The sequence below is a fragment of the Corvus hawaiiensis genome, unplaced genomic scaffold, assembly GCF_020740725.1.
Source record: "Corvus hawaiiensis isolate bCorHaw1 unplaced genomic scaffold, bCorHaw1.pri.cur scaffold_32_ctg1, whole genome shotgun sequence".
Classification (NCBI taxonomy): domain Eukaryota; kingdom Metazoa; phylum Chordata; class Aves; order Passeriformes; family Corvidae; genus Corvus; species Corvus hawaiiensis.
This window is the reverse complement of record NW_025963366.1, coordinates 3,659,224-3,686,658: the sequence shown is the minus strand read 5'-3', so window position 1 is coordinate 3,686,658 and position 27,435 is coordinate 3,659,224. Positions and strand designations below refer to the sequence as shown.

The 27,435-nt window shown below is 59.9% G+C and overlaps 2 protein-coding genes across 6 annotated transcripts in view; one reads left to right on the top strand and one right to left on the bottom strand.

The window, feature by feature from the left end:
- Positions 1-5,466, bottom strand: part of LOC125320982 (tenascin-X-like) — a 35,157-nt gene extending 29,691 nt beyond the window's left edge. Inside the window, exons 1-6 of the mRNA XM_048293409.1 lie at positions 5,425-5,466; positions 4,104-4,342; positions 3,247-3,471; positions 2,528-2,640; positions 1,850-2,003; positions 355-1,029 (exon numbers count right to left, since the gene is read on the bottom strand). Of these exons, the coding sequence (XP_048149366.1) occupies positions 355-1,029; positions 1,850-2,003; positions 2,528-2,640; positions 3,247-3,471; positions 4,104-4,338 (1,402 nt within the window). The 5' untranslated portion in view covers positions 4,339-4,342; positions 5,425-5,466. The remainder of the gene's footprint in view (positions 1-354; positions 1,030-1,849; positions 2,004-2,527; positions 2,641-3,246; positions 3,472-4,103; positions 4,343-5,424) is intronic.
- Positions 1-20,334, top strand: part of LOC125320985 (antigen peptide transporter 2-like) — a 64,326-nt gene extending 43,992 nt beyond the window's left edge. For 4 of the 5 annotated variants that reach the window (XM_048293418.1, XM_048293417.1, XM_048293416.1 and 1 more), the window contains exons 4-14: positions 14,059-14,617; positions 15,219-15,327; positions 15,405-15,535; positions 16,037-16,242; positions 16,781-16,978; positions 17,378-17,506; positions 17,585-17,773; positions 17,996-18,169; positions 18,545-18,704; positions 18,994-19,121; positions 19,744-20,334. In XM_048293418.1, coding sequence (XP_048149375.1) covers positions 14,059-14,617; positions 15,219-15,327; positions 15,405-15,535; positions 16,037-16,242; positions 16,781-16,978; positions 17,378-17,506; positions 17,585-17,773; positions 17,996-18,169; positions 18,545-18,704; positions 18,994-19,121; positions 19,744-19,950 — 2,190 coding nt within the window. In that variant the 3' untranslated portion in view covers positions 19,951-20,334. Of the gene's footprint in view, positions 1-13,683; positions 13,770-14,058; positions 14,618-15,218; positions 15,328-15,404; positions 15,536-16,036; positions 16,243-16,780; positions 16,979-17,377; positions 17,507-17,584; positions 17,774-17,995; positions 18,170-18,544; positions 18,705-18,993; positions 19,122-19,743 lie in introns of those variants that run through there. The other variant, XM_048293420.1, reaches the window with a different exon arrangement.
- The last annotated feature ends 7,101 nt before the right edge of the window (positions 20,335-27,435 follow it).

The following is a 27,435-nucleotide window of genomic DNA, read 5'->3' as shown; positions in this document are numbered from 1 at the left end:
GACATCCCTTCCACACCATCTCCCTCATTCCCCTACCCAGGATGTTCCTCCCCTTGCTCCCAGTCACCTTACTCCTTCTCAGGATGTCCCTTCCACCCATCCTCCCTATCCTCCCTGTTCCCCTTCCCTCATCCCCTCCATCCCACACTCTCTGGAATGTCCCTTCCCTGTCCTGTCCCACTCCCCACTCCTGCCATTCCCCCACCCCCTCCCTGCATTCCCGCCACTGTGATATTCCTTTCCCACCATCCCCCCTGTTCGGCTCTCCAGGATGTCCCTCCTCTTGTACACCCCATCCCTGATGCACACTTTTCCCCCATAGCCCCTCCCCAACGGCCCCGCCGTGACATCCACCTGTGGGTCCCTGTCCTCTCCCCAGGGCTGGGTGCCGGCGCAGGATGTAGGCCAGGATGGCATGGGCCACCCCTGGCACTGTCTGATTGCCACGGAGAGGGAAGTTGGTAGCCCGAAGGTGGCTCTCAAGACGCTGGAGCAGGGATCCACTGTACGGGGACAGCCGGGCCACCAGGTCCTGCAGGGAGGGGATGCCTGGGGACAGTGGGGCCCACGGGGACAGTGGGGACCACGGGGGTGGAGGGGACCCTGGGAACACTGGGGACTCTGGGGATCCTGGCAATTCTGGGAACTCTGGAGACACTGGGGACTCTGGGGACACTGGTGACACTGAGAAATCTGGTGACACTGATGACCCTGGGAATTCTGGTGATGCTGGTGACTCTGGGGATTCTGGTGACACTGATGACCTTGGGGGTGCTGGGGATCCCAGGGACCCTCGAGCCACAGGGGATGCTGGAACCTTGGGGGATGCTGGTGACCCCAAAGACCCGGGTGACCCCAAGAACACGTCTGGTGATATGGGTGACACCAGTGACCCTGGGGACCCCAGTGACCCTGAGGATCCTGTGGACTCTGGGGACCCTCGGGCTGATGGTGCCACTGCTGGGGACCCCAGGGAGCCTTGAGGCGATTCCGGGGACACTTCATGGTGGGGCACAGCCGAGATGAGCGCTGCAGAGCAAAGGGGACCCATGTCACCAGTCTGTCCCAGAGAGTCTGTGGGGGACATCCCTGTCCCAGCCCTGTCCCCATCCCTGGGCCATCCCCACCCCTGTACCCATGCCCATGCTACCCCTACTCCTGTTCCCCTGGCATCCCTTGTCCCCACCCCTTTGGCCATGCTGTCGCTGTCCCAAACCCCATCCTTGTGCCATCCCATCTCTATTCAGTGCCACACTGTCACCATGCTGTCCCCATCCCTGTGCCATTCCTGACCATGTGTCTGGGCTGCCCCTTAACTGTGACACTGTACCATCACTGTTCCCATCCCTCTCGTCCCTATCCCCATGCTTATGCCAGCCCCAACCCCATCCTTGTCCCCTTGCTATCCCTGTCCCCATGGTGACCCCATGTCATCACTGTCCCCATCCCTGTGTCAACCCTGCTGCCCTGCCTGTGTTGTCCCCATGCCTGGGCCATCTCCCATCCTTGTCCCCATCCTTCTGCTGGTATCACCCTGTACCCATCCCTGTGCCATCCCCATTCCCATCCCTGTCCCAATACTACCCTGTCCCTATGCCACCCTCTGTCCCCACTCCTCTCCCTCCATCCCCACCCTCAGTCCTGTCCCTGCTGTGTCCCCAACTCCACCTCTGTGCCCCCCTGCCTTGTCCCCAGGTGTCCCCACCTGTGCACAGGTGCAGGACCCCAAGCCCTCTCCATCCTCATCCTCATGCCATTCCCACCTTCACCCCTGTCCCTGTTGCTCCACCCCCTTCCCTGTTCCCACGCTGTTTCCAGGTGTCCCTGTGGTGTCCCCAAGTGTCCTCACCTGTGCGCAGACGCAGGACTCCGGGTGCCCCCAGATGCGGCCCCCGCCGGGCTTGGACCAGCAGCTCAAAGGGGCGGCCTGGGGATAGCCCTGTCACTGAGAAGGCGACAGCAGAGCTGGGCAGTTCGTGCGTTGTCATGGCCACAGGGTCATCCTGGGGATGGGGGCAGTGTGAGGGGGTGCGGGGGAAACCATAGGGAGACACTGGGGACACATTGAGGACATACTGGGGACACCTTAGGAACATGTTGGGAACTTCAGGGGCATATTGAGAACACAGTGTGGCGACTCACTGGGGATGTGCTGGGGGATACATTGGGGACACCATGGGGACACATTGGGAACATGGTGAGGACACAATAGGGAACACTGGGGACACACTGGACACAGGTTGAGGACACCATGGGGACATGCTGGGGGGATGCACTGGGGGTACTTGTTTGGGACACATTGGGGGGGCTCATGGGAGACATATTTAGGACATATAGGGGATACCATTGAGGACATTATGGGGATACATGGGGATGATCTGGGGACATATTGGGGCCATCCCATTGTGGCCACCTGGGTGGCACTGGAGTCTTGCCCCTTCCATGTCCCTGTTCCCCTCTGTGTCCCCTCCTGTCCCTGTCCCCTCCCCATGCCCCCACCTCCCATGTCCCCTGTCTCCCCACTCACCAGGGGCACGAGTGTCACCCGGTAGCCATCAGGGGGAACGAGGGGCTGGGGCCAGGTGATGCGCAGGGACGTTGGGGTGCGGGAGGCCAACCGTGGTGTTACCCAGGGCACCTCTGAGGGGAGAGTGCAGGGCCACCATGGGGACATCAGGGGACACCCATGGAATGGGGATGCCCTGGGATGGGGAAACCCTGGGGACACCACAGGGATACTCTGGGATGGGGCATCAAGGGGATGGGGACACCATGAGAGCACTCTAAGACATGCTGGGGACACACTGGGAACACAATGGGATGGGGACACTCAGGAATGGGAGGCACTGAGGGGCACTGGGAGTGGCAGATGGGGACCCTTGGAGACCCACTGAGGTGGCGTGAGAACCCCCATAGATGGAGAGAGAAGTGGGGGTGTACCGGGAGCACTGGGATGGGAGCACTGGAGGAACTGAGGGGCACAGGGGAACAGCTGGGTATGCAATGGTGTCACAGTAGGGCCCCCCCAGGATGGGAGGGAAGGAAGGGGGGTATAGGGAGCGCTGAGGTGGGGACACTGGGAAGTCACCGGGGAAACACTGGGGGCCACCGGGAGCACTGGGGAACCACCGACGTCGCAGCAGATTTCCCTCCCATCCAGGGGTACACGCGGGGGTGCCGCAGCGGGAGCGCCGAGGGGCACCGAGGGGGGAAAGCCGGCAGGTCACCGGGGGCATTGGGACGTACCGATGTCGCAGCGGGCCCCGCCCCAGCCCGGGGCGCAGGCGGGCGTGGCGCAGTCGGGGCCGCCCCAGCCCGGGAAGCAGCGGCAGCGGCCGCGCTCGCAGCGGCCCTGGTCACTGCAGCCGCGCGGGCACGCGGGGGGCGGGGCCGGGGGCGGGGCCGCGCCCGAGGGGGCGGGGCAGGCGCAGCCGCCGCCGGCAGGGGGCGCACAGAGCTGCACCGACCGGCCTGGGGGGACACGGACACCGGCGTGACCCCCAGTGACCCCCCGGCTATCTCCCCACTGACCCCCCAGTGACCCCCCGGCTATCTCCCTACTGACCCCCAGTGACCCCCCAGTGACCCCCCGGCTATCTCCCCACTGACCCCCCAGTGACCCCCCGGCTATCTCCCCACTGAGCCCCCAGTGACCCCCCGGCTATCTCCCTACTGACCCCCAGTGACCCCCTAGTGACCCCCGGCTATCTCCCTACTGACCCCCAGTGACCCCCCAGTGACCCCCCAGCTATCTCCCCACTGAGCCCCCAGTGACCCCCCCCCCCCAATGACCAAAAGGACCATCATGACCCCAATGTCGCCACAAATAACCACCTCAGTGACCCCCCCAATGACCCTTCAATGACTCCCCAGTGACCCCCCAGTGCCCCTCTATGTCTCCCCGTCTCCATTCTCCCCTGTCCCCTGTGATCCCTCCATGTCACCAATCTCTGTTACCTGTCCCAGTCTAGGGTTCCCCCATGTTCCCTCACTGTGCCTGTGAGCCCCATGCTCCCCCATGTCCTCTATGTCCCCCTGCCCTCCCTGTGTTCTCCTGTCCCAGCCTGGGGCTCTCTGTGTTCCCCCTCCTTGTCCCCTGTTACCTGTCCCGGCCTGGGGTCCCCCCGTGTCCCCACAGTGTCCCCTCAGTGCCTGCACGTGTCCCTCGAGCTCCTGCAGCCGCCTCAGCACATCCGCCAGCGCTGCCCCACACGTATCGGAGGGGGACTCAGGGGGGGACATGGCAGGGGACACTGAGGGGGACACTGAGGGGGACGCTGCCTCCCCCCGCAGCGCCAGTGCCAGCAGCAGAAGCCGCAGTTCCAGGGTCACCGGCATCGTCCTGGGGGAAGACAGGGGGACATGGGGATACCCAGAGGCACCCACGGGGGAACAGGGACATCGTGGAGAGGCACAGGCACAACTGTGGGGACACCAGCACATGTGGCGGGGACACAAGGACACCTATGGGGACAGCTAGGGCACACAGGCACATGGCATGGGGATGCAGGGACATCCATGGGGACACCCATGGGGACACACAGGCACCAATAAAGGACATAGGGACATGTGGGGACGTTCAAGGGAAACAACCCACGGGGGGGATGTGGAGACACCCTGGGGTCACACAAGGGACACACATGAAGCACAGGAAACACCCATGGAAGGGACGCAGGGAGACAGTGACATCGTGGGGGACACCCACAGTGACACAGAGGAGGAAGAGGAACACCCATAGGGGACACCCAGGGGACACAGGGAACACACAGACTCATGGGACACCACTGGGGGCATCTCCAAGGATACATGTGCACCAGTAGGGCACATAGGAACATCTCTGGGGACATGAGGGACACACACGGGGGGGGGGGGGGGGGGGGGCACAGAGAGACCCACGGCACAGGCAGACACAGGGACAGTTGTGGGGACATGGGGGACACATGGGGGACATTCCTGGAGACACACAGACACCCCAAACCACAGCACCTCCCAGTAACCCCCAGCGACTCTTCAGTAACCACCAGTGACTCCCAGTGGCCCCCAGTCCCCCTCAGTCCCCCAATCTCCCCCGTTCCCCCAGAAGTGCTAGTGCCCCCCGTTCCCCCCAGTGCACTCCAATTCCTCCAGTCTCCCACAGTGCCCCCTAGGTCCCCCCAGTACCTTCCCACTCCGCCCCACATCCCCCAGTCCCTCATGTTCCCACAGTGCCTCCAGTTCCCCCTCCGTCCCTCCCAGTCCCTCTCAGTTCTCCCAATACTCCCCAGTCCCTCCCAGTGCCCTCAATTCTCCCCAGTTTCTTCCAGTTCTCTCAGTGCCCCCCAGTCCTGCCCAGTTCTCCCAAGCCCCGCCCAGTCACCCCCTCGTTCCCCCAGTCCCTCCTGTGCCCCCCAGTGACCCTCCCAGTCCCCCCAGTTGCCCCAGTACCTCCGGCCGGTCCCGCTGCGTTCTCGCTCTGGGTCGGGCGGGGTGGACATCGGGGGCGGGGCCGGGGCGGGGCCTGGGCCCCTCCCTCCCCGCCACCCCCAGGGGAGCCGCCCCCGCCCGTGTTTGGGGCGTCGCCGTGGCAACCAAACAACCAAGCGGGAAGGACTCCCAGTGCTCCCAGTGACACCAGTAACGTGCCTCAGACTGACCCCCAGCTCACAGGAACCCCAATATAGTCCATCCCCGTGTTCCCAGTGACACCACTAACACAGGACAGCACATCCCAGTGCTCCCACTAGCGTAGCACAGCTCATCCCAGTCCTGCCAGTAACACGGGACACCTCATCCCAGTGCTCCCACTAACACCAGTAACACAGCACAGTTCAGCCCAGTGCTCCCAACAGCAGCAATAACCCCGGTGCCACCTGCCGTCCAGCCCCAGTGCTCCCAGTAATATGGCATAGCATGACCCATGGCTCCCAGCACCACCAGTAAGGCCCATCCCAGTGACACCAGTAACATGGGAGAGCCCATCCCAGGAACCCCAGTATAGTCGGTCCCAGTGCACCCAGTAACACCATTACAACCTATCCTCGTGCTCCCGGTATCAGTATCGTTTTCTCGTACCAACATCAGTATCGTTTTTCTCACAGCTCCCAGTAACACCAGTAATGCAGCACAGCCCCTCCCAGTTTCAGTAACACCAGCAACCCAAGTGCCACTTGCCTCGCGTCTCCCAGTGCTCCCAGTGACACCAGTATGGCCTGTCCTAGTGCTCCCAGTGACACCAGTAACATGGCACAGCCTACCCCAGTCCTCCCAGTAACACCAGTATGGCCCATTCCAGTGACATCAGTAACCCCAAAACCCCCAGTAAGCCTAACCCACGACTCCCAGTAACACCAATATGGCCCATCCTGATGCTCCCAGTGACACCAGTAACACGGCACAGTCCACCCTAGTCCTCCCAGTTACACCAGTATAGTCTGTCCAAACGCTCTCAGTAACACCAGTAATGGGGCACAGCCCAACCCATAGCTCCCAGTAACACCAGAATGGCTCGTCCCAGTGCGCCCAGTGCCCCAGCACAACCCCTCCCAGTGCTCCCAGTCCGGGCGTGGCCGTGACTCACTGCCCCGGCAGCAACAACAACAGCGGGGGGGGCTCCTGGGACCCCCCAAAAGGCCGGGCTGGGGGACGGACGTGGGTGGGAGCAGAGTGGGGGGAGCACCCCGTGTCCACCCGATGTCCCCCCGAGTCCTCCCCCTTTTCTCCCCTCCGCGTTTCCCCCCCCCCCCCCCCCCCGCGTGTCCCCCCCGCCCCCGCCAAGGAATTTTCTCCAAAAACACGATGAGCTCATGGGGGGGGGAGGGGCGGCGGGGCCCCGCCGGGGGGGTGCCGGCCCCAGCCCCACTCCCGCCACGCTTATTATTTGATTTATCGATTTGTTGATGTACAGGTTTGTAGATTTATTGATTGATTTCACACTCGGTCGCTGCCACAGCCCTGGCCCCGAAGTCACCCTCTCCCCCACGGTGTCCCCATCCTTGTTCCCCATGTCTCCACTGCCCCTCCTCCTCCAGCGCCCCCATCCCTGTTCCCATTGTCTCCATCCCCAGTGTCCCCCTCCTAGCCCTGGTCGTCCCCCTCCCCATCCCCGGTGTCCCCCGCTGTCCCCCACGGGAGGGTCCTTAGCTCCCCGGGGGTCCCCAGCTCCCGCAGCCGGCCCCCCTCCAGCAGGGCCACCCTCGGCGCCCGTTGGGCCAGGGCCAGCCGCCCTGTCACCAGCAGCACTGCCGGCCCCTCCCCTGTCCCGGGACCGCCGGGACACAGCAGCTCCTGCTCCACCTGCGGGGACACGGCAGGGTCAGGGCACATGGGGACACGGGGGGATGTGGTGGAGATGGGGCACATGGGGGTGTCAGGGGACCCCAGGGTGGGGAGCACAAGTGAGGGACCTGGGGAGTGGGGACATGTGGACCCAGAGGACATCGGGTCCAAGGGGACTCTGGCTTTGGGGTCATGTGGGACCCAAGTGATACGAGGATGTATTTGGCGACATTGGGACCAAGGGGACACAGGGGCAGGGTCCAGGGAATTTGGTGACCCAGGGGACTCCAGGAGACATGGGGGACAGCAATCAAGGGGACACAGGGAGTGAGAACAGAGGGGACATGGGGCACAGGGGAGACAAAAGGATTGAGGACCCAAAGGACATGGGGAGCAGGAACCCAGAGGACATGGGGGCAAGGAAGGGACCCAGGGGATACACAGGGACCAAAGGGACACAGGGGCAGGGATCCAGGGAATTTGGTGACCTAGGAGACCCCAGGGGACATGGGGGACAGCAACCAAGGGGACATGCGGAGTGGGGACCCAGGGCACATGGAGACCCAGGGGACACGGGGCATATGGAGGACATAAGGATTGGGGACCCAGGGGACACAGGGAGTGGGGACCCAGAGGACATGGGGGATGGGGCCATGTAACACGGACAGGGCTGTGACCCACCTGGTGCCGGGTCACAGGGTCGAGTGCCCGCGTGGGCTCATCCAGCACCAGCACTCGGGGGGTCCTGAGCAGGGCCCGGGCCAGCGCCACCCCTTGCGCCTGCCCCCCTGAAAGCTGCATCCCCCGCGGGCCCACCTCTGGGGACAAAGGGAACACCATGGGAACGCCACAAGGACACGGTGGGGACACCACGGGGACATCATGTGGACACATTGGGGAGCCGCACCCACTGTGCACCCACGTTTTGGGGGACAGGGAGGATGCAGAGAGGGGATACCGAGGCGACACCAAGGGGAATTGGGAGCAGGCAGAGAGCAGACAGTGAGAGGACAACAACGGGACACAGTGGTGACAGCATGGGGACACTGAGGGGACACCATGGAGACACATTTGGGACACAAAGGGGAGACACTAGGGATATGTTAGGAAGCTACACCCCCTGCACCCTTAGCTCTGGGGTGCACAGGGAGAACAAAGACAGGACAGCGAAGGGACAGTGAGAAAACAGAGAGGACATGGACGGGACAGCATGGGGAGACCATGGGGACACTGTGGGGACAGTCAGAGAATAGTGAGGGGACAGAAGGAACATGGTGGGGAGACTGTGGGGACATTACAGACACCTTGGGGATGGTGAGGCAACATCATGGGAACAGCAGGGGACACTGTGGGGACACTATGGGAACATCGTGGGGTCACGATGGGGACACATTGGAGAAACTGGGGAGACCAAGAGGACACCTTGGACACATTATTGGGACACCTTTAGGACATCTTTGGAACACATTGGGGATGCTACAGGGGGACCATGGGGGCACTTGCTGTACCTGTGTCGTAGCCATGAGGCAGCTGTGTGGCCCAAGTGTGCACTCCCACCCGCTGTGCTGCTGCCATCACCTGTGTCCACTCCTTGTGTCCCCAGCCCAGCGTGATGTTGGCGCTGAGGGAGCGAGACAGGAGGGACGGGCACTGCAGGACACCGGCCACCTGCAGGGACAGGGAACATGGGAGGACATGGGACCACAAAGGGATTTGGAAGGAACAAGGAGGGGACATCTGGGGACATGAGGTGGTGGCAGGGTCATGGTGAGGCTGGCTGATGACATGGGGATCGCTGTGGAGAACTGTTGGGGACACAGGAGTGACCCAGGGGTGGCAGTGGGGATGTGTTGAGGACACAGGGTGACATGGTAGTCATGGCTGTTGGGACAATGGGTGACCTGGGGGTGGCCATGGTAACCCACTGGGGACACAGGAGTGGAATTGGGGACCCAGGGGGTGGCACTGATGCACCCACTGGTGACCTTGGGGTGGCAGTAGGGACTCATTTGAGGCACAGGATTGACCTGGGGGTAGCAGTGGGGACTTGTTGAAGACCGAGTGTAGACCCAGGGGTGGCTCTGGGGACACATTGGGGACAACAAGTTGCCCGGGGTGGCCATGGGAACACATTGGAGAGGTTTGGTGACAGGGGGATGGCAGCAGGGGATGGATGGTGACCCAGGGGTGGCCCGTGTGTGTCACCTGTTGCCGCAGAGCGGGGTCTGCGCGGGGGGTCAGGGGGGTCCCGTCCAGCAGCACCGTCCCGCCCGCCAGGGGGCGCAGCCCCAGCGCCGCCGCCGCCAGGGAGCTCTTCCCGCCGCCAGGGGGCGCCAGCACGGCCACGACCTCCCCGGGGCGCAGCGACAGCGACACCCCCTGGCGGCGGGAACAGGGATGGCACCGACACCCCCGGCCCACCCCGGCCCAAATCCCCCCGTGTGCCCCCCGCGGCCCCAACACCCCCGGCCCACCCCGGCCCAAATCCCCCCGTGTGCCCCCCGCGGCCCCAACACCCCCGGCCCACCCCGGCCCAAATCCCCCCGTGTGCCCCCCGCGGCCCCAACACCCCCGGACCACCCCGGCCCAAATCCCCCCGTGTGCCCCCCACGGCCCCAACACCCCCGGACCACCCCGGCCCAAATCCCCCCGTGTACCCCCCGCGGCCCCAACACCCCCAGCCCACCCCAGCCCACCCCGGCCCAAATCCCCCCGTGTGCCCCCCGCGGCCCCAACACCCCTGGACCACCCCGGCCCAAATCCCCCCGTGTGCCCCCCACAGCCCAAACACCCCCCGTCCCACCATGTCCCATGTTCCTCCATGTTCACAACACCCCTATGTCCCCCCATGCCCCTATGTCACCCATCACCTTGAGGACTGGCTCGGACTGCCTGGGGTACGTCATCCAGACATCCTTGAGGCACAGGCCTTGAGTCTGTGTGGTCTCCTGGGCCCGGGGGGTGACAAGTGATGGTGGCCCTGTGGGTGCCACCATCTTGGCCTGCTCCAGCAGCTCCAGGAGTGTCTCAGAGGAGCCAACGGCCTTGGCCAGAGTCGGAAGATAGAAGAGCACGCCCTGGGAACATGGGGGACATTGCGGACATGAGAGACACAGGGACATGGGGAGGACACATGGAGACATGAGGTGACACGTAGCAGCTATGGCATGGCCTGGAGACGTGGGAGGACTTGGGGGATGCAAGAGACATTGGGGAAAAAGAAGACAGTGGGACATGGCGGGACATGGGGGGACATTGGGGACATGGCAGAGCCTGGGGACAAAGGGGAGCATGGGGGAACATGGGGACAGGGAGAGGCACAGCCAGGTGCGGATGGGGCTTAGGGACATGGAGGGGACACAGCAACATGATGTTGGAGACTGGGGGGAAACATGGCTGGGACAGGCTGGGGACATGGATGGGGATGTAGGGACCTGGTGGGCACATGGCAGGTGCACACTGGGACATAAGTGAGGGAACATGGGGACATGGAAGGCACACAACAAGGAGGGGCTGGGGACACAGGACACAGGGATGGGAACATGGCCAAGAGGACATGGGGATATCACTGGGAGGATGTGGGGCCATAGGGACATGGTGGGAGGACATAGCACACAGTGACTCGGGAAATGGGGCTGGGGGCAAGAGAGGACACACTGGGGACATGTAGGAGACACACTCATCACCTCCACAGCCGTCGTGAAGTGCAGCTGGCACATGAGGACAGTAACCAGCTCCCCACGGGTGACAGTCCCTGCGGCCACCAAGTATCCCCCCAAGAGGAGCAGCGCCAGCTTCAGGGCCAGTGCAGGGAACTGGGGACACAGGGACACAGGGTGTCAGCCCAGTCCTATGTCACTGTGTCCCCCAGCCCCATGCCACCATGTCCCCTTCCCAGGCCACCCATCTCATGCCCCTCAGCCCCAGGCCACCATGTTTTCATGTCCCCTGTTCCCACACTGCTGGTCCCCATGTCCTGCCACCCCGATGCCACTGTCTCCCTGTGTCCCCTGGCCCGTTTCCACTGTGTCCCTGTGTCCCCCAGCCCCTGTCACCACGTCTCCCATCCCTGTGCCACCATCTCTGTATCCCCATGTCCCCTGTTCCCATGTCTTCATCCCCTTGCCACCACATCCAATGTGACCTCCTGCTGCCATGTCCCCATGTCCCCTATTCCAATGCCACCACATTCCCATGTCTCCCAGCCCTCTGCCACCATGTGCCCTTGCCCCCAGCCGTGTGCCAACATATCCCCCATTCCCACACCACTGTTCCTTATCCCCCTGTGCCCCCAAGGTCCCCATGTCCCCATACTCCACTGGCCCAGCGCCCAGCTGCATAGGCCAGCGCCTCCATCTGCTCCAACTGGTGTTCCTGGGCGAGGCGCTGCCGGACGCGCGCGGTGACACCGGCCTCGTGCCCAAAGGCCCGGACAGTCTTCATGGCCCTCAGTGACTCCAGGGCCACTGCAGTGGTGCTGGCTTGTGCTGCCCGCACCTGCCGTGCCAGGTCCTGGGGACACAGGGGACAGGGGGTCACCTCGGGGTCACAGCGGAAACAAGGAGGTCACCATGGGCACACAGAGGGGCCACCACAAGGATGGATGGGGACAGGGGGTCACCACAGGGTCACCGTGGGGTCACAGAGGGGACAGGGGGTCAGCACAGGGTCACCATGAGGCCATGAGAGGACAAGGAAATCACCTCATGGTCACCATGGGGATGGGGGGTGGGGGGACAGGGAGGGGACAGGGGACAGGAGGAGGTGACAGTGGGCATGGGGAAGTGACAACAGGCACAGGGAGGGGACAGAAAGGACTTGGAGAGAACTCAGGGTGCAGGTAAGTGATAAGGGGCCCAGGAAGATGACAAGGGGACAGGGAGGTGACAGTGGGGACAGGGAGGTGACAAGGCACATGGGGAGGTGACAAGGGCCCCTCACACCCCATGTCCCCTCAGTACCTGTTCGATGCGCCCAACGATGCGTGGCAGCAGCAGGAAGAGGGGCAGTGCCAGGAGGGTGAGCAGGCCCAGCACCGGGGACAGCCAGGCCACTGTGGCCAGCAGTGACACAGCCCGTGTCAGCGACCACAGCCCCGGCACCAGCGCGTCACCCAGCGCCGAGTGCGCCGCCTCGGCGTCCCCTGTCACCCGCTCGGCCACCGCGCCTGGCGTGTCCCCCAGGCTGCCCCCCGGACCGGGCAAGTCCCCACGCAGCACCGCGGCCACTGCACCACGCTGGAGCCGGTCCCGCGCCCGCGTCAGCGCCACAGCTGCCATGCTGTCACAGACCAGCTCGGTGATGGCACTGCGGGGACAGCAGGGTCACGGGGGCACGGGGTCACTGGCACCTCGGGGTGTCCCCGTGACTCCGGTGTCACCCACCTGCCGAGCCCCACCAGCACCAGGGGCCACACGACTGCCATTGCGTCCTCCTGTGTCACCCGGTCGGTGACACGGCCTGTGAAGTACGGGGCAGCCACCTCACCTGTGGGGACATGGCATCAGGGTAGGGGTCTCGAAACGCCCCAAAACTGCGTGGTGACCCCAGAACTGGGGGCTAAGGCCCGAAAATTGGATCCTGACCACTCCCAGAACTGTGTGTTGAGTCCCAAAATTGGATCCTGATTCCCCAGATTTGGTCCTGACCCACATATTAGTTTCTGACCTTCCTCAAATCGGGTCCTGTCTCCCCCAGATTGGGTCCTGACCCCTCATATTGGCCTTACAACCCCCCATCGGGTCCTGCCCCCCCCTCCCGCCAGTCATGTCCCCACCCTTCACCCAATCGGATCCCGAAGCCCCTCAAAGGGGTCCTGCCCCCCACCAGGTCGGGGTCCCCCCGTACCGAGCGCCGAGGCCGACATCAGCCCCCCCACCAGCATCCAGCGCCCGCGCTCGGGGCCCAGCAGGGCCAGGAGCCGGCGTGTGGGGGGAGACAACATCGGGTGTAGGGGACCAGTGGGTCCTACTGGGTCCTGGTTCTGCTCCCACTGGGTTCTGGTGGGATCCCAGTTGGTTCCAGTGGGTCCCAGACGGTCCGTGTAGGTCCCAGTCCTGCTTCCAGCGTGTCCCAGTCTGGTCCTTTTGGGTCCCGGAGGGTGCTGCTATGACTGATGCCGCCCCGCTCCGGCCCGGTCTCTTCCCGGCAGCCGCCGCGATTTCCCGGAAAGCCAAAAGGGGGCGGGGCGGGGCCGGCGGGAATCCCCTGGAATCCCAGCCTTGACCCGCCCACGCTTGGATCGGCGTCTCTGATTGGTCAGCGTGGAGGTGACATCATCGGTTGCCGGGCAGAGGGAGCCGGAGCAGGTTGTGAGCAGGAGGAGGCGGTGCCGGGAGGGGGCGGGGTCTGGGCGGGGTCTGGGCGGGGTCTGGGCGGGGTCTGGGCGGGGTCTGGGCGGGGAGAAGGTGGAGGAGGCGGGGCCAGAGCGGAACGGGCGGGGCTCGAAAGCGAAACCTCAACGGACCTTTCTGGGAGCTACTGGGGGGCTGAGCTGGGAGCAGTGGTGTGGTCTGGTGAGTGCCCAAGCTGGACTGGAAACACTGATGTGGGCTGGGGAGCTGAGAGGGATGGACTGGGAGCACTGGTGTGGACTGGGGAGCAACCCAGTCTCCACTGGGAGCACTGGGGTGGACTGGCAAGCGCCCCGTCTGGACTGGGGAGCGCCCCGTCTGGACTGGGAGCACTGGTGTAGACTGCTGAGCTCAGGGGGCTAGACTGGTAGCACCGTAGTCTAGGCTGGGACCACTGGCGTGGACAGGGGAGCACCCCAGTCCTAACTGGTTTTAACTGGTGAGTTCACAGGCTGCTGATCCTTCCCCGAGGGCCACCCAGGGAGCACTGGTCTGCACTGGTCCCGCCATGGCGCTGCCGTCCGCAGCTCTCCTGCCCGGCCTTCTGCTGGTGGCCGACGCCGTGGCGCTGGTGCCGCTGGTGCCGCTGGTGCCGCTGCTGGCGCCGCTGGGCGTGGCGGGCGCGTGGCTCGAGGCCGCCCTGCGCCTGCCCGTCCTGGCCGCGGCCACGCGGCTGCTGCCCCCGCGCCGTCCCTGCGGAGCCACCGCGGCCGCCGTCACCGTCGCCGCCACCCCCGCGGCCTTCGGAACATTCCGGCACCTCCTGGGGCCGCCCGGGGCTGGCCCGGGGCTGTTGGCGGCCGCCGCGCCCGCCTGGCTCGGGGTCACCCACGCGGCCGCCGCAGTGGCGCTGCTGGCCTGGGCCACGCCCCCGGCCCCCGGCGGTGTCCCTGAGACCCTCGGCGACGTTCCCAAGGCTCGTGGCACCGTCTGGCGCGTTCTGCAATTGACCTGGGAGGAGCAGAACGTCCTTGGAGCTGCCTTCCTCTGCCTCGTGCTGGCAGCCATTGGTGGGTGACGTGTGGTGAGAGGTGCTAACACCCCAAATTTAGGTTCTGCAGCCCCAAATTGAGAACCCCCCCCAATTTGGGAACTCCCCCCAGATTGGGTGCTGGCCCCTAAAAATTTCGTGCTGAGCCCCTAAATAGGTGATGACCACCCTAAAATTGACTGGTGACCCCCTAAATTGGGAGTTGACCCCTTCAGTTGGGTGCTGACCCTCCAAATTGGGTTCTGACCTTGCAAACGCGACTATTGATCCCCCAAAATTGGGTGCTCACCCTCAAACATAGGATCTGATGCCCAAAAATGGATGTTGACCCCCAAGACATTGGGCCCTGATTTCCCATTCTTAGGTTCTGACCCCTAAAATTGTGTGCTGAACCCCCAAAAATTGGTACTGACCGCCTAAACTGGGTCTCAAACCCCTAAATTTGGCACTAAAACCCCAAAATTGGGTCCTGATCTCTCTAAATTTTTTCCTGCCCAAATTGTGTCTTGCCTCCCCAAAATTAGATCCTGATTCCTCAGATTGGGTCCTGCCACTCCCAAATCAGGGTCCCTCTGTGTCAGTGGTCACACCTATGGTGACATGGCCTTGGTGGCACCCAGGGGAGACGTTGGGACCATATGTCACTGGGAAGGTGCTGGATGCCATCGGGAGTGGGGATGGACTCACCGCTGGAGCTGTCGGGATGGTGGTGGCTGCCGGAGCTGCCAGGTGGGTCACAGCATTCCCGGGGCCTGTCCCCATGTCCCCAGCATCCCTGATGTCACCATGTCTCCATGTCCCCCCAGTGTGCTGTTTTCCGGGTGCCGTGGGGGGCTCTTCATGCTGTTGAAAGCGCGTCTCCATCAGAGCCTGAGCCTCCGGCTCTTCTCTCACTTGGTGCGCCAAGACCTGGACTTCTTCCAGGGAACCCCGGCAGGTAGTGGGGCACGGCCCAGCCCAGCCCACCTGTCCCATCCCATGCCAACTATCCTGTCACCCCAGTCCCCATCCCAGCATTCCATCCTGTCCCGACCATCCTACCCCCATCCCATCTTATCCCATCTGTCTGTTATGCCATCCCCATCCCCATCCCCATCCCCATCCCCATCCCATCCCATCCCATCCCATCTTCCTGGCTTCGTTCTACCCCAATGTCCCATCCTGTCCCAATCCCACTTTCCCATTCTATCCACTGTCCCATCCCCATTATTTTCATTCCGATGCCTCTCTCCCATTGCATCTTCCCACCTGCATCTCACCATCGCCGTCATCCCATCCCACCATCTCCATTCCCACCATCCCATCTCCACTGTCCCATCCCACTTTACCCTGACCATCCCCATACCCATTGCCATCATCCCATCCCCCTGGTCCCCATCACATCATTCCCATCCTGTCCCCATCCACCATGGTCCCAGTCTCTTTTCCTGCCCTGCAGCTGAGCTCGTGGCTCAGTTTTCCATGGAAGTGCCACGGGTGTGCATGGCAGCACCGAGTGGAGCCAACCTGCTGTTCCGAAGCCTGGGAATGGCACTGGTGGTGGGGTCATTCATGGTGGGGCTGGCACCGGGGCTGGCGCTGCTGGCGCTGCTGCAGCTGCCCCTTGAAATCGCCACCCACCGCATCCAGAGTGCCCGGGAACAGGTCAGGAATACAGGAGGGAAACAGTGGGAAGGAGACACAGAGATGGGATAAGTGGGTGGGAATGCTGGAGTTGGGATGGAGGCCAGGGGAATGGGATGGTGGGAATGCTGGCATGGGGATAGAATGGAATGGTGGAGATTGGAATGGTGTGGATGGGAAGAGAAGGATGGGATAAGGCGAGATGGTGGGGAAGAGACAGGATGGGATGGGATGGGATGGTGTGATAAAACAAGGACAGGGGTTGGGATGGGGTGGTTGGATGGGGACCAGGGAGATGGGAGTGGGGATGAGGACCAGAGGAATGGAATACTGAGAATGAGAATGGTGGGGATGGGAATGAGTGGGGATGGGAATGGTGGGATTAGGACTGAAAGGATGGATGGGAATGGTGGGGATGGGAGAGAGGGGCGTAGGATGGTGGGAATGCAATAGTGGGGATTCAGTGGGTGTGGTGGGATGGGAATGCTCGGGACGGGATGTGGATGGTGGGCCAGGAAGGTGACCTGGGAAAGTTGGAGATGCCCCAATGCTGCCACAGGCACTTCAGCGATCCATGCTGGAAGCATCCGCCCGGACAGCCTCGGGGGTGCAGGAATCTGTTGCCACCATCGAGACAATCCGTATGTTTTCGGCGGAAGAGGAAGAGGAGGAGCAGCACAGATGGAACCTGGCCAAGGAGCTGAGGCTGAAGGAGCAGATGAAGCTGGAGCTGGCACTCTTCACCCTTGTCGAGAGGGTATGGGGGGACCGGGAATGGGAATGAGGACACCAGGGAATGGGGACACCAGGATCAGGGATGAGGACACTGGGAATGGGGATACTAGGAATGGTGACACTGGGACCAGGAATGGGAAACCAGCAGCTGAGATGGGGGCACTGAGAGCAGAATGGGGACACCAGGCATGGGGACACCAGAACAGGGACACTGGGATCAGGAATGGGCATGCCAGGAATGGGAATGGTGACATTAGAAGCAGGATGGGGACACTGGGACAAAGGTTGGGAACATTGGAATCAGGAATGGGGACATCAAGATTGGGATGGGGACACCAGGAAGAGGAATAAAGACACCAGGAGCGGAATGGGGACACCAGGAGTGGGATGGGGACACCAGTATCCCTGTTCCCACCCACAGATGCTCCAGCTGGCCATCCGGGTCCTGGTGCTCTTGCGGAGCCACCAGCAGCTCCGTGACGGATACATCACTCCTGGGGTCCTCGTCACCTTCTTGCTGTACCAGGACACAGTTGGCAGCCATATCAAGGTGATCCCATGGAATCCACATCTGTCCATCCATCCATGCTTTTGTCCATTCTGGTGCCACTCCCTTCATTGTCCCTAGGTGCTGCTCTACGGCTTCAATGAATTCCTGAACAAAGCGGCTGCCGGACAGAAGATCTGGGAATACCTGGATCGGAAACCCACAGGGGATGTCGGGGGGACGAGGGAGCCCCCTGAGCTTCAGGGCCACGTCACTTTTCAGAAGGTTTCCTTTGCATATCCTGGGAATCCAGAGCACCCTGTGCTGAAGGTGGGTCTGGGGGGAGGTGAGGTTTCCCAGGGGTGGGAATTCTGATGTCATTCCACAGGACACATTCTTTGAGGCAGATCCAGTGGAAGATTGGGCATTCCCAAGAGTGGGAATTCCAGCATCATCCTGTCCATCCCACAGGATGTGTACTTTGAGCACATCCCAGGGAGGGTGGGATTCCAGGGGGTGGAAATTCTGGCATCACCTGTCCCCATCCCACAGGATGTAACCTTTGAGGTGCGTTCCGGGGAGGTGACAGCGCTGGCGGGGCCCAATGGAAGCGGGAAGAGCACGGCTGTGGCACTGCTGGAGCGGCTGTGGGATCCTGGGAGTGGGAGGGTGCTGCTGGATGGGATCCCGCTGCCAGAATATGAACACCAGTACCTGCACCGGAAGGTAGGGACAGCAGAGACACTGAGAACACTGGGAATGGAATGGGGACAGGGATGGGGACACTGAAGTGGAATTGGGACCTGGGAAGTATGGGTGGGGCCATCAGGAGCAGGAATGGGGACACTGGGAAGAGGGATGGGGACACTGAAGTAGGATGGGCACAACAGGAAATGGGATGGGGACACTGGGAAGCGGGGTGGGGATGACAGAGATGGGGATGGGGAAAATGGGAAGTCAGGGATGGGGACACTGGGGACACAGATAGGGACAATGGGATCAGGGATGGAGACTATGGGGACACCAAGGTAGGATGGGGCTGTGGAAGGGATGGGGACACCAGGAGCCAAGACGGCATCACAGAGCTCAGGGCTGGGGCAGGTGGTGCTGGTGGAGCAGGATCCCGTCCTGTTTTCCGGAACGATCCGTGAGAACGTCGTGCTGGGGCTGGAGCACTGTGAAGAGTCAGAGCTGCGGGAGGCTGCCACTGCTGCCGGAGCCATGGACTTCATCCAGGGGCTGGAGCGGGGCTGGGACACCGGTGAGAGCCAGGGGGATCCCAGGATCCTCTGGCAAAGATGGGAGAGCATGGTGGGTGGCAGATGGTGGGGTGTGGGGGGATCCCTGAGGTCAGATCCCACTGATGCCATGGGATTGCTCCCACAGTGGTGAGGGAGTGTGGGGGGTACGTGAAAATGGGGGGACCCCTCTCAGGCTGGGATCCCACTGATCCCAGGATCCCCCCCAGAGGTGGAGGAGCACAGGGGGTGAGGAGAAGAGGGGGAACCCCGGGGCTGGATCCCACTGATCCCAAGGGATTGCTCCCGCAGAGGTGGGGGAGCATGGGGGGCAGCTGGCGGCAGGGGAGCGGCGCCGCGTAGCCCTGGCCCGGGCTCTGCTCCGGCGGCCGGCCGTCCTCATCCTCGACGAGGCACTGGATGATGGAGATGAGGGGGCGGTGAGTGGGGTGGGATGGAGGGGGTTGGTCGGGATAGGGGTGCAATTGGTGAAAATGGGGTGTGATGGTATGGCTGTGGAGAGGTGGGATGGCTGGAATGGGATGGTGGGATGGGGACTGGAGAGACGGGATGGTGCGAATAAGGGATAATGGGGTGGAATGGGAATGATGTGATGAAGACAGGTATTGGATTGGGTGGCATGGGTCAACAAGGTGGGGAAATGGGACAGGATGGTAGGATGGGAATGGTGAGGATGGGATGGAGACCAGGGGTGTAGGATGGCAGGAAAGTAGAATGAAGGGATGAAAACAAAGAGATGTGATAGGGTGGGATGGGATGGAGTAGGAATGGAGGGGATGGGAATGCTGGGATGAGGACAGAGACATGGAATGCAATGGGAAGGGTTGGGGTGGTGGGAGTGGGGTGGGATGGAACAGTCAGGATGGGGATAGTGTGGACAGGATGGCACAATGGGCATGGGAGGTGGGAGATAGGATGATGGGGGTAGGGTGGGACTGAGAGGAATGGGACAGTGGGGTGGGATTGGATGGTTGGGATTGGGTGGGACCAGGTGGGACTGGGTAGGACTGAGTTGGATGGGATGGGATGAGAGTTCTTCAGCCCCAGGCACAGCACTGGCTGCGCACTGGGCTGGCCCAGACCGTGCTGGTCGTGTCCCACCGGCCACGAGTGCTGGATGCGGCCGATCGCCTCGTGGTGCTGGAGCGCGGAGCCGTGGTGGAGACAGGAACGCCAGCAGAGCTGCAGGAATGCTGTGGGGCCTACAGCCGCCTCCTCCTTGGCGGAGGCCCCCAGGATGGGCAGTGAGAAGGGGGCTGCGTCCGGCCGGTAATAAAGGGGAATCGGCCCCAGTGTCCCCATTCCTGGTGTTTGTGTCCCCATCCAGCTCCTGGTGCCCCCAGTCACAATGTCCTGTGAATCCCTTATCCCCATGTCCTCTGGATCCCAACTCCCTGTGTCGCCTTGGTCCCTGTGTCCCCACCATGTCCCCTAGGTCCCCACATTCCCTGGATCTCTGTGTCTCCTGGATCTCCATTCCTCATGTCCCCTGTATCCATCCCTGTATCCCACACGTGCAGATTACCTCTATCCAAGCCCCACCATGTCCCCGTGATCCTTGGTCCCCATGTCCCCCATGTCTGCTCCTGGACACGGGACACCGAGTGGGAAATAAATCCCAAAGGATGGGTCTGGGTGTGTGTGTCTGTTATGATCCAGTTTAAACCCAGAAGAGCAAAGAAAATTAAGTCTCCATGTATAAAGCAGAAAAAACTTTGAAGGTTCAAAATATACCCAAAAATGAGATTAAAACCAAACGGGATTAGATGTTGGTGCCAAAAAATTGGTATGTTTTATTTAGTAGTAAAAGAGGCAAACTGAAAGTAAGAAAGAAAGACAAAAAGAAAGAAAAAAGAAAAAGAAAAAAATTGAAAGAAATAGAAGTGTGCATGGGCACTAGGGGGACAGGGAGAGAGTGACAGGGGTTAGGTAGAAGCATATCACCCATCCAAGGGTCCCAGCTTTGTCTCGTTGCTCCCCTCCATCTGGTCTGCTGGTGGTGAGGGTCCATGCCACGCCACCGCACACCAAAGAGTGCAGAATCCCGTGGACTAATACACACTTTGGGCAGGTGGGAACGCCCACGTGCCTCCCTTGCAGGGGCTAGCTTGACACACTGTCCCTTGCAACACTGAGGGTGTGTTGCATCATCTCTGGTGCAGGGTCTGGGGGGGGCCTTTGATGGGCCATATCACCCCCTCTGTCCTTCATGTGGATGCAGCTTCTCCCTGGGTGAGGACCCCTCAGCTGGGTTCCTTTGCACAGTGGAGGATGGGCAGTCACTGCGCCTCTGACCAGAGCCTTTTCCAACACACATCCAGAGCCTCTCTCCCTGCCACCCTTTGGTGCAAGGGTCTGTGCGAGCCGGGCAGTTGATAGCCCTGGGACTGTGGCCTCCACCCCAAAGGTGCTAAGCTTGATCTCTCTGCATTTATTCTTCTTCCCCAGCCCAGACCTGAGTCGATTTTATCTTACCTTCATCAGTGAGCAGTGTGTAGGGCCTCTCAGAGCCTTATTCAGGGTGTGGTAGTCTCTTCTCTGCAGCTTTTGTAATACAGTTTTGAAAGTCTTCATTAAAATGTTTAAGCCATAAACTATATTTCAGTTTCTGACAGTGTCATATCTTCATCCCACTCCTGCTGTCCCCACTCCGAGTTCCTGGTGTCCCCAGTCCTCTCCCAGTGTCCCCCTCCCTATCCCCAGCATCTTCATCCCAGTCCCCCATGTCCCCTTTTCTGTTCCTGGTTCTCAGAAAGGAACTGCTGGGCACTGCAGGAGGGAACCGGGATTTATTGCCCCAAACGAGGGTATTTTCACACCAGAATTAAAACATTTGGAATAATTGTGATTCTTGTGTTTAAAACATGGGAAAACAGGAAGTCAAGCTGTTGGGAAGAGCTGCTGCGTGGTGGGTGGGTGTTGCAGTGGGGATACTGCAACATGCATATATCACACCAGGAGTCCCGTGGAAAGGAAACATATATGGACAGACAGATTCTTGCTAGCTGTTTCAGAGATGTTTATTTCTCCAGCCGCATGGCCGGAGCTCTGCCGAGGAACTGTTCCAGTCACGGGACCAAGGGTCCTTCTGCCCGCGCAGGGAACACAAACCAACCAATGGGAACGAGGCTGAGCAGGGGCAGGAAACCCCGTGTCTGTGCCCTCAGGGCCCCTCTCCCAGGGCTACACGGCGGGGGAGGGACCCCAACACCTCACCCGTTTTACTTTAATAAAAGGAGAATGAAAACAACTGGATAAACATAACAAGAACAGTTTCAAAACAAAACAAACCACCCTCCTGAGTCTTTAAATGTCCAAACAGATTCTGTGGAACATCTTAGGGCTGACAGAAGGGAGACAGGACTCTCTGAGCATGCTTTGTGGGGAAACTGAGGCAGGAGAGGGTTTAACTTCTTCCCTTCCCCTTTTCATCCCCCACTCAGCATTGGAAAGGGATTTTTGGGGAAACAATTGGCAAAAGCATGGTTTTTTGAGGGAAACCATGGTTGAAAAAATGGATTGGGAATACACTGGGGGTAATAGGACATAGGGTAAAAGGGAAAGGTGGGATTAGGAAAGGGAGACTGTAGGGGGGGTTTACAAGGGAGATATTGTCTAACATGACTACGATTTTTTGCATATATACTGCCTTTCACAGAAACACCATCAGGCCCAGTGACCTGCGATGCTTGTAACCCTTTTCTCCCTTGTGTAATTTTGAATTGCACCACCTCTCCATCTCCTAAGCTTGGGATGCATTTTTCAGGGTTATTCTTTTTAATAGCAGTTCTATGCACGAATATGTCTTGCTGGTTGTCACACCTTGTTATAAAACCATAATTTTGCTTAACATTATACCATTTTACTATCCCTAAGGTCTTAGTTACTATGATCTTTTCGTTTTTCCGAGTAGCTGCTGTTTTCTGTCTCGCTGCGTCTTTGCTCTCTCTTTCGGTCGCTCCCGTGTTGGAATTGTTGGGGCTGCTGGTGCCTGCGCGCTCTTCCCAGGGTCGCGTTCGGGGCTGCGCGGGCCTCTGGTCACAAGTTCGCTGCCGCTGCCAGGCGCTGCACCCACGTCTCGGCCGGGCCCCCGAGCGATGACTCCCCCGCGCCCTGCTCCAGCGCGCGTCTCGGCTGGGCACGGCTCCGTTCCACCGCCACCGCCGCCAGCCGCCGCCCGCGCGCCACCCCTCTCAGTCGGGCGTTCCCGGGGCTCGCTCCACCACGCGCTGCGCGTGGCCGGGCGGGCACCGCCGGCTCCCGCCGCTCCCGCCGCGCCTCGCTCCGCCACCGACACTGCGGCTCGCGTGGCTCCGCCTGCACGCGGGAACTGCCTCGCTGCTGCTCGCAGAGCGCTCGGCGCACGTGGCCTGGGCCGCACGGTCCCTGCGCCAAGCTTCCCTTCGCCAAGACACAGCTGACATTGCTCAACAGTCTCGGTAACTAAATAATATTCACGAAAATATTCTTCCATCGGCATATATTTTGACTCCAATATTAACTGTGTCCAAACGGTTTTCCAAAAGCCCTTGGTAAGAATTAAATCCCAAGAAACATAGAAAAAGTTCTTAAACAACCATGCCAGGAAGTGTTTCAGTTCTTTTTGAACTTGAATCAAGCTAAAATTTACAAACTGTTGTTCAAGAATCTTTTTAAGTTTAAGATAAATGTTCATATGCGGCTCTGAGAGCCAAGAGTCTTCCCACGGTTCCTCCATAGTTTAGATATGGAATAGCAAAACAAAACCAAGAAGAGGAATCCAAAGTTTCCAGGGTTTACTCACACAAATCAGTCGCTTAGGGATCGGGGATCGTTCTGCTCACAATTCTCCACCATTATGTTGCAGTGGGGATACTGCAACACGCATATATCAAACCAGGAGTCCCGTGGAAAGGAAATATATATGGACAGACAGATTCTTGATAGCTGTTTCAGAGATGTTTATTTCTCCAGCCGCATGGCCGGGGCTCTGCCGAGGAACTGTTCCAGTCACGGGACCAAGGGTCCTTCTGCCCGCGCAGGGAACACAAACCAACCAATGGGAACGAGGCTGAGCAGGGACAGGGAAACCTCGTGTCTGTGCCCTCAGGGCCCCTCTCCCAGGGCTACACGGCGGGGAGAGGAGACCCCAACAGGTGGGAGCAGCAGGATGAGCTCTGCCAGCAATTTGTGGCTTTCTGCAGCAAGAGGAAAGGGGTTGGATCTGGCAGCATGGATCATTCAAGTGGTGATTCCTGCCGGCATGAGAGTGAGGGTTGGTGTCACCCTGTCCCTGTCTCCATCCTGCAGGCTGGATCTGGCGGAAGAGCCCATAGAGAGCAGGAACTACTCTGGAATCCCACCAGATCCTACTGTATCCATTCCGCCCCAATTGTGCTCCATCAATACCACCCAATCTGCTTTGGAATCCCCCCGATCCTGTTCTGGAATCCCACTTCGATGCCGCCCCATCCATCCCAACTGATCCTCCTCTTGAATCCAGCCCAGATACACTCTAGAATTCTGCTTGATCCCAATCTGGAATCATGCCCTGGTCTGGAATCCCACCCTATATTCCTTCTGGAATCCCACACAGATGCTGCTGTGTACCTGCAGTCAAGCAAGCAATTGGTTTCTCTGCCTGTTTCTGCAGAATGAGAAGATCCATGAGATTCCAGCATGGATCACACACTGGGATTCATCTGCATGGAGGGGATCCAGAGTTGGATCTGCCACTGGTACTCACTGGCCACTGCATTGTAGCCATTCCTCTCCCTTTTCCCTATGGAATTAAGGCGTGATCAGCAGGCACAGCACAGGATCCCCAGAATGCTGTTGGGCGGATCGGTGCTCATCCCCAACCAACATCCCACATGTTACCAAATTGGACCTTCCAGATGCTGAATCCAATGAGGATCATGACACAGCAATGACGGACACAGCGACCATCACCGAGATGAGATTCCAGCATGATTCCAGCTCTGGGAAGCGCAAGATGGTGAGAAGGGGAAGGGGAACCCCCACCCTGCTGCTTTGCATTCCCAAATTCCTCATTCCCAAATTCTCAATTAACAGATTCTGCATTCCCGGCCTTACCCCAGATGAACATCCCAGGCTCCAGCATTCTGGGATGCTCCACCTGGCACTGGTACTGCTCCCGCTCCCTTGGCAGTGCCTCCCTCCTGGCCCAGGTGTGGAAGGTGCCATTGCTGTTGGGAATGATTCCACCCCCCTCATTCTCCTGATCCTGGATTTCCTTTCCTCTTCATCCAGCTGATCCTGATGGTCCTGGGGCAGAATCCGTACATGTGGCAGGACAACACCAGGATCCCATGTTCCACTTTTCTGTACACATGGATGTCGGGGGTCCTGGGAATGGGATAATGGAGAAATCCATCCATCAAATTCTGATGGGAATGGGACAATGGTGAGATCCACCTATGGAATTTCAATGGGAATGGGATGGAGGTGAAATCCATTCACAGAATTCCCATAGGAATGGGATGAGTGTGAGATCCATCCATGGGATTCCCATGGAATTCCCGTGTTCCTGAATTCTGCCCTCCCAAATTCTACATTCCCCTGGGAATTCCACCCCCACATTTGCACCCCAGTACTAATGTACTGTACAGTACCAATATCCAATGTATTTCTAAAGTCATTCCACATAGATGTGCTCTAGCTAATTCATGCTGTTGTCAGCCACAACCCCTTCAGATTCCCAGCACCCCCAGGTGATCCAGGCAGCACCGTCAGCCACCACCAAACTCCTGGATCCCAGCTTGAAGATGAAAACCCACCCATCATGGCCTTCTCCACGGATTCCATGGATGTTCCCATTGAACAGGAGGTTGCAGCTGCAAACCTGCTGCAATTGCACTGCACTGTGTGGAGACCTGGAGGGGTGGATCAGACCCATGGAGACCCACGGAGTTGCATCCCAACCCCAGGGAGCCCCATCCCAGCCCTATGGAGCTCCAGAGTCTGATGGAGACCCACAGATCGCATCCCAGCCTCACAGATTCCGCCAGACCCTTGCTCCACCCTCTCACCCCCACTGTGGTTATCTCAGGCCCACAGCATCTCCAGGTTGCCAGCAGCCACACACTGGTTCCCCTTGGCAATCCAGGTCTGGGTGTCCCAATATTCCATCATCCACGGCACCTTTGGCTCCATCCATGCCCTGCTCACTCAAAAGGGTTCCTGTCCATGTACCCCATGGCCACGTATGGGGAAACCCCAGGCTGGGCTCTGACACTGGACAGGAATCACAGGGTGTGGAGAACTGGGGGGACACAAAGGTTGGGGGGTCCCAGGGGGCCTCATGGATCAAGGAAAGGGAAACGGTGTAATAAATAACAGAGAATAGAAATTCTCAGTTCCCCTGAAGTTGCTGGATAGAACTTCAAGACTAACTGGCAAAAAAGATAAAAGGATGTAAAGGTGTGCACCACAGGATGATAAATGTGTCTGGAACCAGTGAAGAAACAGATAAAAGACTACAGTGGGGTTTTTGGCAAGTTACATAACAAGAAGCAACAATGCATGCCCAAGGAAAAAGTTCCAGGAAAGGTCACCTTTAATATCAAAGCATTTAGTGAATATGACCACCAGAGACTCCTTTAGATGACCCTCCAGGACCATAAAACAACTTCCAGTAGGAGGCAGATGCATGCAAATGAGTTCTAGGAAAGTGATGTTTCTGTATTAGCTAGGAGATACATTGTAATGAATACGTATGATTATGATGCATAAATATCTGGTTCTAAAGTCTCACCTCAAACACTGAATAAGGAGATATCCTCCATGTGTCCTGCACAGACAATGCCTGCTCTCTAATGCTTCAGATTGTGTTAGAAAGTTTATTTTCCAGCAGATTTCAGTATTAGGGAAAGCTGGGAAAGCCAGGAAGGGGATGTGGGGATCCCAGGGTCAAGGAAAGGTGGGCGCAGGGGCTCCCAGTGTCAAGGAAATGGGGAGAGCAGGGATAACTGGAAGGTAGGTCCAGAGGGTCCCTGGTATTGAGGAAAGAGGGGGTATGGGGGATGAGAAAGGCAGGAATGGGGGTCGAGGGGCTCCCAAGGTGAAGGAAAAAGGGGAATATGGGGTCTGTGAGCGGCGGGGTGGCCGGGAAAGGGGATGCAGGGTGTTACTGGTACAAAATAAGGGGGTGCAGGCGTCTTCCGGTGTTGAGGAGTGGCCAGAGGGGTCCGGGTACCGGGAAAGCGAGCTCAGGGGGGTCCCAGTGCCCGGGAATGGCAGCTCAGGGGGTCCCTATACCGGGGGTCCCACTCACCCCCCGCCACCCCCCCCAGGAGCGCCCCCAGACCCAGCGCTGCCGCCCCGGCCCCGCCCCCAGGGCGCCTCGGGCCGCGATTGACAGCCCTGCTGGCCAATGGAAGGCCGCGCCTGCAGTGACGTCACGGCGGCTCGGGCGGGGCGTGAGCGGCACCGGGAGCGCGGCGGGGCGAGGGCTGCGGGTCGCCAAAAAATCACCGGCCAGAGCATCGCTGAAAAGCAGATTTAATGTAAGCGACAAGATGACAAGGCTCGTTGGCAAGGTTCGCTGTACTGCTACAGATAGTTAAGGGAGACCGAGGGGAAAAGAAAGAAAACAACAACAACAAAATCCAGTCAATCAAAACAGAAATTAACTGTCCGTATGTGTGTGTGTGTGTGTGTGTGTGTTTAGGTGCGTGTGACAAAGGATAGAAAGGGCAAGGATAAAAAGGAATATGGCCTAAAAGCTTGACA